Consider the following 12098-nt stretch of genomic DNA (forward strand, 5'->3'; position numbering starts at 1 on the left):
ATTCTAAAAAAACACTACCTGTCGATGTGCCCGTAGGATGAGTGAGATGATAGGGAGATAATTGGGTATAAAATATGAATGTGTAGTTGTTAATTTCGCGAGTGCGAGTGAGCTTTGCATGTGTGGTGGCTCGCTACTGTTCGTTCGTTTTTCAAAAGTTTTTTGATAGACATTGCACTATAGTTTAAAGCATGTACACGAACACACACAGGTGGGGCTCGCTCGCCTTCGTAAGTTGCTTAAGAACTAAGCTCAAGAACTGTATTGTTTGTTGTAGTGGTTGTAATTTTTTAAGTATTGCATGAGTAGATATAGTATAGTGTAGTAATTAGCAGGAAACACAATGAATGCTCGGGCTGGGTGGCGCCATCTTGCTGTAACTTTAATAATCTTCAAAAATCTATTAAATTCCATACAAAAAACACCCAGTTACTGCTATGGTAACGGTTGAAGTAGGCTGGTGCAACTGAGCCCGAAAAACTAAGGACGAGAACTATTGCCGACAAACTGTAATGCAGTTTGGCAAGTGTATCTATATATTTGATGTGTATCCTTTTGTGAACAATAAATAAAATAAAAAAAAAATTACTGCGAACTAGATCTCAAAGAAGCGTATTTACAGGCACGTCTTAGTCCTGAAAGCCAATACTGCACAACTATTGTAACAGAGGTAGGAACATGTAAATATAAATATTTACCATAATAATATGGTGTAAGCACAGGGCCAGGATCATTTCAACGACTGATGACAAATAAGTTGCTTAATATACCAAATACTGTTTTATTCATTGATAAAATCTATACTTATAATAAATCTGTAGAGAGGTCAATTCTGTACATGAAATATATTTTCAAAATAACTATCAGGGGGTGATTAGTGATCTATACTGATGCCAAAAATGCAATCAGTAAAATTTTTGTCTGTCTGTCTGTCTGTCTGTCTGTCTGTCTGTCTGTCTGTCTGTCTGTCTGTCTGTATGTTCCTTATAGAAACAAAAACTACTCGACGGATTTTAACGAAACTTGGTACAATTATTCTTCATACTCCTGGGCAGGTTATAGGATACTTAGGAATTCCCACGGGAACGGGCATTAGCGGGAAAATCCTTTTGTATGAAAAATCTAAACTGCTTAAGTTAGACGCTTGAAATTTGGCAAGCAGGTACCTTAGTAAACTTAAAGCTTAGTTATAACAGGATATTGCAAAATTCCTACGGGAACGGGAATTAGCGAGAAAAAACATTTGTATGAAAAAATCTAAGCCACGTAAGATAGACGCGTGAAATTTGGCATGCAGGTACCTTAGTAAACTTAAAGCTTAGTTACAACAGGATATTGCAAAATTCTCACGGGAACGGGCATTAGCGGGAAAATCCTTTTGTATGAAAAATCTAAACCGCTTAAGTTAGACGCTTGAAATTTGGCAAGCAGGTACCTTAGTAAACTTAAAGCTTAGTTATAACAGGATATTGCAAAATTCCTACGGGAACGGGAATTAGCGAGAAAAAACATTTGTATGAAAAAATCTAAGCCACGTAAGATAGACGCGTGAAATTTGGCATGCAGGTACCTTAGTAAACTTAAAGCTTAGTTACAACAGGATATTGCAAAATTCTCACGGGAACGGGAGTTAGCGGGAAAAAACATTTGTATGAAAAAATCTAAACCGCGTAAGTTAGACGCTTAAAATTTGGCATGCAGGTACCTTAGTAAACTTAAAGCTTAGTTACAACAGGATATTGCGAAATTCCAACGGGAACGGGAGTTAGCGGGAAAAAACATTTGTATGAAAAAATCTAAACCGCGTAAGATAGATGAAGGGGGTAAAACGGGATCCACGCGTACGAAGTCGCGGGCGGCCGCTAGTATCTATATAAAAGGAAAAAAATTACAACAAACATATGATGCACTATGTGCAGCATTGACAAAATTACAAGAATGTGAATTCAAACTTAAAATTGATAAATGTAAATTATTTACAAATAATATAGAAGTTTTTGGTTATAATGTAAACAAAAATGGAATCAGCATAATTAAGTCAAATGTTAAACCTTTGATCAATGCCAAACCACCAACTAGTTTAACCATGCTGAAATCATTTTTGGGAAAAATTAACTATTATAATCGTTTTTTAAAGGACATGGCTACTGTTATAGCACCTTTATATGATTGTACTAAGAAAAATAAATTTATTTCGAGTTCAGAATGTGAAAATGCATTTAATAACATAAAAAAAAGACTGGCTAATGCCAATAATTTACGACATTATGACCCACAGTTGCCCATAATATTAAATTGTGATGCATCAGATATTGGTTTGGGTGCGGTGTTGTCAAGTAGAGATGTTGATGGTATTGTCAAACCCATTGCATTCGCTAGTAAAAAATTAAATGATGTAGAACAAAGATATTCTACCATTGATAAAGAGGCTATGGCTATCATTTTTGGTATAACAAAATTTTATAATTATATTTACGGTCGACATTTTGAACTTGAAAAAGATAATGCTGCTCTAACGCGAATATTAGGACCTACCAAAGGAATACCAAAAATGGCAGCCAAGCGGTTGCAACATTACGCTATTTTTATGACAGCATTTAACTATAAAGTACGTCACATTAAATCCACTGAGAACCCAGCTGATTATCTATCACGCACGGCAACCAAAACAGAAAATATAAAACATGTTAATTCATTATGTGTAGATGAAGTATTAAGTTATGAATGTTATGTAAATGATTCCAAAATCGGCACTATAAACTGGAAAATGATACAACAAGAAATTAACAAAGATTTAAGTCTAACTAAGTTGGTTAGGTATATGGCAGATGGGTGGCCAGTGAAGAAAATGATCCCAAAGGAGCTTTTACCATTTTACAATAGAAAGGAAGAACTTTCACTTGATAGAGGATGTGTATTTTGGGGCTACCGCATTATAATCCCATGCACACTTAGAGAACATGTCTTAAAATATTTACATAAAAGCCATTTTGGAATCATACGTATGAAAGAGATAGCCCGCTCATATTTCTGGTGGCCTAGTCTAGATGCAGAGATGGAAAATATTAGTAAAAACTGCCTTGTTTGTCTGCAAAATAGTAAAACACCCTCAAAAATTCAGAAACCATGGCCTCTGCCCCCCTCCTCTTGGTATAGAATTCATGCCGACTTTCTGGGCCCTTTTTATAATAAAATGTATTTGGTTGTGGTCGACAGTTACTCAAAATGGCCAGAAGCTTTTGAAATGGCAAATATTACATCAACGCGCACTATAGAGATATTCAAGTCGCTATTTTCAAGATTTGGGTTACCAGTACATTTAGTTACAGATAATGGAAGAACCTTTACTAGTAATGAGTTTCAGGAATTTTGTAAAGAGAATCAAATTAGGCACACATTTACACCACCTTACCATCCAGCCACAAATGGCGCAGCTGAAAGATTTGTTGACACCTTTAAATCAGCAGTAACTAAAATTAAAGAAAGTGGCTATAATTTATCATCAGCAGTCAATTTGTTTCTGTCGGATTATAGAAATTCACCCCAGCGTACTACGGGAGTGGCGCCAGCTAGAATTATGTTAGAAAGAGAAATCCGAAACCGATTTAGTCTATTGCGACCGCCCCAATTGGAAGAGGTAGTCAGGGAAAATGTTGACAAACGGCACCAAGGAAATCGGCAGATTCAATTTAAAGTAGGACAAAAAGTAATGGTTAAAGACTATAGGAGGGGAGCTAAGCGATGGACTCTAGGATTGGTGTTAGAGGAGTGTGTACCAGGTATGACCTATATCATAGATGTAGAAGGAGCTCAGTGGAAAAGGCATGTTAATCAAATGTTGCACTGCTCGCAGGAATTAGAGTTACAGTGAGGCTAATTCCTGTGAACAGTGGCTCTAGTAAAACTAAATAAGTGATTTTCATATATAAGTTTATTCATTAGAATAAGTGTGGGAGAGTGTGAGAAACGAAACGTTTTCAGCTTCGGTCTTGCGCTCCCCTCTCCCCTCTCGCTCTGTGGTGTACGCGTCGTTTGCAGAGATAATGTGATTGGGGGCATTTCACGCGAAGCGGACAGCGAAAATCAAGTCAGGTTTTGGATTTTGTTCATATTTGGATTAAATGTACTGCTATTTGACCTGAATGGATGTGCATCATTATAATTTTTTTATGAAGCTTAGTTTATTTTTTATGAGCGTTCAAAAAATTGGTAAAATTTTAGGAACAGATTTTTCAGAAGCTATTACTGCTATTATTACATTTGATTAAAAATAAACTAACTATTGGACTTTTGAGAATAAATAACTGTGTTTCTTACTATTTACTACAAATTTGAAATTTCTTTTTTGTTCACATAGAAAACCGGAAGTAAAGTTTTAAAATCGAACTTTACAAAACTTCGGGATTTTTTAAATTTTTTATTTTTATTTTAAAATATACCTAGTAGTCTATAAATAACGTATGTAAAGTTGTAGAATGGAGTCTGTATTGGTTTTTGATTTAGACGCAGTACAGTGCGAGCGCGCCGCAATGAGCGTCATACTGGCTATCGACATTTGGCTACTGTATAAAAATCATTGTCTGTTAGACGGTACGAAGTTCGCCGAGTCAAAATTATAATTGTTTAAGAGTATGCATGCAACAATATTAACGTTTCAGTTATTTTCGAACAAATAATTTTTATACAGTAGCCAAATGTCGATAGCCAGTATGACGCTCATTGCGGCGCGCTCGCACTGTACTGCGTCTAAATCAAAAACTAATACAGACTCCATTCTACAACTTTGCACACGTTATTTATAGACTACTAGGTATATTTTAAAATAAAAATAAAAAATTTGAAAAATCCCGAAGTTTTGTAAAATTCGATTTTAAAACTTTACTTCCGGTTTTCTATGTGAACAAAAAAGAAATTTCAAATTTGTAGTAAATAGTAAGAAACACAGTTATTTATTCTCAAAAGTCCAATAGTTAGTTTATTTGTAATCAAATGTAATAATAGCAGTAATAGCTTCTGAAAAATCTGTTCCTAAAATTTTACCAATTTTTTGAACGCTCATAAAAAATAAACTAAGCTTCATAAAAAAAATATAATGATGCACATCCATTCAGGTCATATAGCAGTACATTTAATCCAAATATGAACAAAATCCAAAACCTGACTTGATTTTCGCTGTCCGCTTCGCGTGAAATGCCCCATTGTTTGTAATGGTGTTAAAGGTAATAAAAAGCCGTACCATTAAATGTGGGTTTTATTGAAATACGTCAGAATCTTTGATCGTAATCTTCACAGGTCCCTCAACAGCTTGAGTGAGGTAGAGAAGCCTTAAAAACAAAGGTTTGCTCTCACCACCAGATTTGACAATGTGCTGAATTTCTTAGTCAGATAAATATCTCAAAAGCGGCTGTTTGGTTAAGTAAATTAAATCAATATATAAAATAGCATTAAAATGTATCAATGGTACTTAAAAAAGTCTTGGTATTGAAGGGTGACTCGCACTGTGTGACTTTAGTATGCGACGAGCGGCCAGCTCTCTGACATCGTAAGAAGACTGCTATCAGGATACTCGTAATAGCTGTTTCTCCGGGTAACTAGTTCTATAAATCTTTCATAGGGTTTCTGGCAGGCCTCTCGATGTCATAATAATTTTAAACAGATGACGGTTGCCATCTTTGCATGATGGTTTAGTCTTAATTAAAAACCAGGAAGGCGTATAGACTTTAACCACAAAAGTAGCCAGAGGTATCAAAATTTCTATTGGATTTTAAGTTCCTACAATACAAATGTGTAGGTAAATATCAAACCCCGGTAAGTCACACCCCTACTCGAAACTGAACTACGAATGTTGCTAGATTTGAAATTTAGTTTTCTTTATGTTACTGTTTTCCAAATCACGGTAAGTCCTCAAAAACTCTATAAAAACAACGGTTAAAATCGACGATTTATTTCAAACTCCGGTACGTCCATTGACAAGTCAAAATCAAACTCAAGCACGTCCACATCGACCAATCACAGCAGCGTATGGCGTTCAAGATGGCTGCCAGTTTGAGGAATCGTCGAGAGTAATACACTTCGCTGTCGTCAATTTTATCAAATTGTGTGAGAAAAATGGAAGAGAACAATATAAAAATTTGTGTGTTGAATCCAGAAAAAGCAAAGAAGAATTTAGTGTCAAAAGTTAAAAAGAAAAATGCCGAGAAAAAAGCTAAAAGGTAAAGCAAATCTTAACATAGTAAGTAGTGTGTTTGTTGCAGTCGTGAACATGAAAACCAGGGCTGTACAGTCGCCAGCACATCAACCTACCACACTTTGACCTTGAGCGCGTAGAAAGATGAACAGACAGAATCGCACGAAAGAGACAAATAGCGTTGCGCAGTTTCTACTTCACATGTTTCGTGCTGCAGTGCAGCCCGCAACGCGAATTAAACCTTATTCTGCTACAGTTCGAGACTAAATTAGAAATTCTAGAATTAAAAAGACTATCTTAAAGAGTTACGGTTCAAAATAGCGTGCCAAAGTTATTATGCTGCCACTAAACCGTATCGCACCTTTAAATTTAAACCGTTACTAAACGAAATTATGAAATTTTGCAGGAGAGCCAAAATAAGAAAAAAGTCAATGTTTTTTTTCAATACAGTCAAAGGAAATAGTATTTTAAGGCTTCTTAATGAGTTATATGATAGATAAGGGAGAGTCCGCTAATTTGGACCAGTTTTTTTCAATCCCATTTTACACATAGTTTTCTTTTGTTTTTGCTAATGTCCATGGTATATAATAAAAGATACATTATTCAACTTACTATTTCATAAGTATTAATTAACATGATTGTTATATATTTAGCACAAATCAACAAAGTACGAGTTCAGAGCTTCGGTCCAATTTAGCCAACCGGTTGGATAATTTGTACCACAGGGTTACTAAATTGAATTTCAATAAATTTCAAGCCTATAAAAAAACTATGGCAAAATATAATACGATACATTCTTAACAAATTAGGAAACGAAAAGGAACAGTAGTTAATAACATAGACAATCGATATTGTTTTACACGTTATCACGATTTTGAGTACAAGTTTTGTAATTCCAATTATCGTAACGCACACTTGTACCTAATCTACTTTGCCAGTCTTTTGCTTTCATTTATTGTTAGTCAAACATAACTACGCTATTATAACTTCAAAATATGATTTACTAAAAAAATTTCAAAATCCTTTGGTAAAGTTCTATACAACTTGGTGTGGTACAATTTAGCCGACTAGGTGATAGTGCTTTTAAAAAATTGGTAAAAAATATAGCTTATAAATACCGAAAAATGTTTCAAATAATTGTAATCCACACTAATTTACGCTTCTAAATAATATATTAGAAACACCCTGTGGTTAAATTTAACAAAATTACAAACTAAACATGTATTGTCAAAAGTTACTTGAAAACAATGAAAAAATACTTTTCAAAATAAAACACACGTGTTTGTTGTCACGGCAAAAACCACATGGCCGATATTAATTTATTTTAGTTGTGTATCGCTGAGTGTTGCAATTACAGACATTCAATAAATACTTTACGAAATATGAGGGTGGTACAATTTACCCGGCGGTACAATATACCGAACTCTCCCCTATGTGCTAACGCTATGTTATGTGATTTACAAAAATAAAATATTTTATGTATAGTATTATTTATTTTGATTTATATAATTATAGTAACACTTTACCATTTACTATTTTTTCATTTTTAAATAAATTACTATTCAAATTGCAGTCCAAATAATGTTACTATATTGAAAATTATTTAAATTTCAATGATAATGGTGATATTATTATACATTTAAATTTTATATCATAGAGTAGGTATTTGTGATGATGTTACAATATTAAAAAAATAACAAACATTCGAAATCAACAATATTTTATTACAAATTAAAGATATCCATACAAGCATTTAGCCTAGTTATTTATTAATCAGTCTTAAGACCTTTTGTACCTTTAAATCATAGGAAGTATAACTGATAACAAATAAGAAAAAAACACACCTAGCAATTACAAAAAATACATACAAAATATATTAAACTCAAGTAACAATCTCAGCATTATTTCCCTACCCTCGAAAGGTTGTTCACATACCTACCTTAAATCACTTAATAATAAAAATAATGAACAATATTTTGTGGCCACTGCTCAGAATGGATGTAAGGTTGAGTCTCGTGGTACTAAAGAGCTCCTCCTCATAGACATAACCATTAGCCAACAAGTTCGGCGGAGCAGGAAAGCTCTCTCTGCTGCCTGTATTGACTATAAGAAGGCCTATGATTCGGTGCCTCAAACATGGCGGGAGAGGATCTTAGAGTTGTATAAGGTAGATGCAATGAGATCCTTTTTACGCTCATGCTCATGCATGGGGCAGTGGACTACAGTCCTTCGGCAGCCAGGTGGTGGTGAGAGGTCTCCTGATCCATTGAACTTCATAAGGATTGAGCGAGGCATTTCCAGGGTGACAGTTTGAGTCCCTTGTGGTTCTGCCTAGCACTGAATCCTCTTCGCACTCTGTTAAAGGATTCAGGGCTTAGTTATCAGCTAAGAAGAGGGGGTGAGGTCATTAGTCACCTGCTCTACATGGATGATCTCAAGTTGTTCGCAACAAAACGACAAGACCTGGTGAAGTTGCTAAAAACCACACAGGTATTTAGCAACGCCATCAGGATGGAGTTTGGTGTAGACAAGTGTGCGGTCTTACATTTAGACCGGGAAAAGTTGTGAATTCTCCGAATTTACAACTTTCTGAGATAATGACACTCAAATCTCTGTCCGAAACTGAGACCTATATAAGTATCTTGGTATGTCAGAATCGTTAGGTATATCGGTAGAAGACATAAAAAAATCGGTGAAAGAACGCTTTTGTAGCCGACTGACAAAAGTTCTTAATAGCCTTTTGTCTGGCGGCAACAAAGCAAGAGCTTTCAACGGTTGGGTGATGCCTCTACTAATATACTCCTTCGGCATACTAACATGGACTCTGACTGAGCTTAACGCCCTGGATAGGAAGGTACGTTAGCAGCTCACACAACATCGCATGTTACATCCGCGCTCATCTGTAATGAGACTGTATATTCCACGGAAGTGGGGAGGTCGAGGCTTTTTAAATGCCAAGAACCTCCACAACCGTGAAGTGTGCAGTCTAAGGGATTATTTCCTTACCAATGTGTGCGGAATGCATCGTGATGTTGCGGCAGTTGACAAAAGCCTCACGCCGCTCTCCTTCGCGAACGAGATTACTGGCGCAAGCCGCGGATCGGAATGACGTATCGGATTTGCATCTTGTGTAAAATTATAGTTAAAATTATATTAAGTTCGTCCATAGATGTTTGCTTGGGTTCTTCGAAACATGAGGAATCTTTTTCAGCGTCCACAGCTTCCATAATGCGAGCCAAACGTGGGTTCTGGAAATACGACATCACCTGGAGCAAATAAATGCTTTTAATCTTTATTTTATTATAGACTAAAAAAAATGTTTCACTATTGTAACTAGGCATACCTATCATAAAATTTACTCATTGCTTATTGAAAAACTGTAATTAACGAAATAGGCACCCTTTAGTGATAAATATTATTAGATAAGTACCTAAAAAAATAAAGGCAAACTGTGACTATACCAACTGTTACCGTTTACCAAAGAAATTTTATAATGACTTGTGTATTTTTTTAAACGAAAACTGTGTTTATACATATAGTCACACTCTACTCATTAAAAAAACTAAACAACTTACCTTTTTTGTGACGAACGGCCGATACTATCCAAATAATCACACTATGAATTTAAACTTTCGTCATCACTCCGCAACAAATACGTTCTTACTTGCATAGACCCGTTATTGTATTTAGCGAGCCGTTCAAAGTTTGGCTTAGTAACGTTATGCTTTAACGCTAGATGGCGTTAGAAGGCAATTTTGAAGAAGTGGTCTATTTTATCTTGTAGTTTACGTGTCCTTTAGTAAGATGGCGTTGATAACTCATTTTTGCGAAAAATTCGTTTAGTAACGGTTTAACTTTAAAGGTGCGGTATGTTGAGTTTAATTTCAAATGTTATTATTACCTACCGGTACGCGCGCGACAAGCGGGCTAAATAAAATTGTATTTTATTGCAAAGAATTTACCATGAACGAATTTACGTAAGTTAGTATGCAATGCAATAGTCAATAAATTATTTACTTAAACAAGGTTATTTAAGGGGCACCCAAATATTTGGAAAGCATTCTGCTTATGATAGGTAACCAGTTAAAAGCCCCGTCTCTGTGCCGTTTTTACATATAATATTAGGTTAATTAACATTACGTTTTAATCGAAAAAAAATGAATAAACTTTATAAAACTATTTGTTTAGTTTAATCAGACATGAAGAATGAATGCTCAAACGAAGCCCTTTTTAAGAAAATAAATTGATTTTCTTCATATTTGTAAAAGTTTTTCAATACAAAAGTCTATAATTGTACACACCCCAGGTCCAGTCGAGGGAATGCTAGGCTAAATAAAAGCCAACTTCGCAAACAACGGTATATTGTTCCAAAGATAGTCGATTTCATACAAACAGATTTTACTATATAAAGGGCCCTCCGAATACTTCACTTGCGAGAGCTAAGTAAGCACAGCGCCATCTATTGGTAGTTTTACGAACTTTGTTCTTGTAAACACTTGTACATTAACTGCCCGCCAAGGACAAATTGATATAATTGTCCTTATAAAAGAAATTAAAAAAATGCCTTGTCAAAAGTTCGCGCTAAAATACAAATTTATCTTTGCTGGGCTTACAAAATAAAACAATTACAAAGTAATATAAACCGAAAAAATAAAAAACAAGTTTAAGATATAAACTTAGTAGAAAACTTAAATAATAACTGTAAGTTCAATCACTTACAGGTAATACACATATTTTATTTGTAGGGCGTTTTATCAAAGAGTTTTTGCTCTTTACTGTGACCACCCTCGTAATTCCATCTTGACCTGGATGTTCATCCACAATTTTACCATAAAACCATCTGCATGGCGGAAGACCATCCTCTTTAATCAACACTATGTCTCCTACTTTAGGTTGTGGGGCTTGTGTGGCCCATTTATATCTGTGGAAGAATTGGTTCAAATATTCTTTAGACCACTTACGCCAGAATTCTTGAGTCATACGTTGAGTGTACTGCCATCGTCTAAGTGAGCCTATATTTGAGTTCTCGTAATTTCGATCTGGTGCTGTGACTAGAGGTTCACCTACAAGAAAATGTCCTGGAGTTAACACTTCATTTTCCTGATCTCCGTCCAGCTTAGATAAAGGCCTCGAATTTAGGCAAGCTTCGACCTGTACTAACACCGTCGACATTTCTTCGTATGTCAAGGTAGAATAATTGCCAATGACTCGTTTGAGGCGGAACTTAACGGATTTAATTCCAGCCTCCCATAGTCCACCGAAGTTGGGCGCGTGAGGTGGGATAAAATGCCAGGTTGTATTGTTATTGGCCAATTGTTCAGCTATTTCTGGAAGGATACTGTCTTTCTCATTGGAGAAGAGCTTTTGTATTTCTGCTGCTGCTCCCACAAAGTTCGTGCCATTGTCACTCCAAATATCTGAGCAAGGACCTCTACGGGCGACGAATCTTTTAAAAGCTTGAAGAAAGCCATGTGATGTAAGTTCGCTGACCGCCTCCACATGTACGGCTTTGGTCGCCATACATACGAACAAACATATGTATCCTTTATAGGACTTATAACCTCGACCCCTTGTAGTGCGGATTTGGATCGGACCTGCAAAGTCTACTCCACTTCGTAAAAAAGGACGAGCTGGTGTGACCCTCACTGCCGGTAGCTGTCCCATCAATTGTTGGTAAGTCTGACCTTTATTCTTCACGCAATCAACACATTTTCTCACATGGGTTTTAACTAATTGCTTAGCTCCAATAATGTAGTACTTGTTCTGTAAGTAATTCAATGTTAACTGCGGTCCGCCATGTAACGTCTGATGATGAGCGTCTGCAATCAGCAAGGCCGTGAGTTTAGAGCTCTTTGCCATGACAATTGGATGCTTACGACTTGATGCCATATGAGATTTTTCTAATCTCCCA

General features: G+C 35.7%; 1 protein-coding gene across 1 annotated transcript; it reads right to left on the reverse strand.

The window, feature by feature from the left end:
* Positions 1–9267: 9267 nt before the first annotated feature.
* Positions 9268–12046, reverse strand: LOC135086305 (uncharacterized). Its single transcript, XM_063981091.1, has 2 exons — positions 10907–12046; positions 9268–9453 (listed from the first exon to the last, which is right to left on the reverse strand). The coding sequence occupies exons 1-2, from the start codon at positions 12044–12046 to the stop codon at positions 9268–9270; spliced, it is 1326 nt and encodes a 441-aa protein (XP_063837161.1).
* Between the last annotated feature and the right edge of the window lie 52 nt (positions 12047–12098).

This window comes from Ostrinia nubilalis, chromosome W (genome assembly GCF_963855985.1).
Source record: "Ostrinia nubilalis chromosome W, ilOstNubi1.1, whole genome shotgun sequence".
Taxonomy (NCBI): Eukaryota; Metazoa; Arthropoda; class Insecta; order Lepidoptera; family Crambidae; genus Ostrinia; species Ostrinia nubilalis.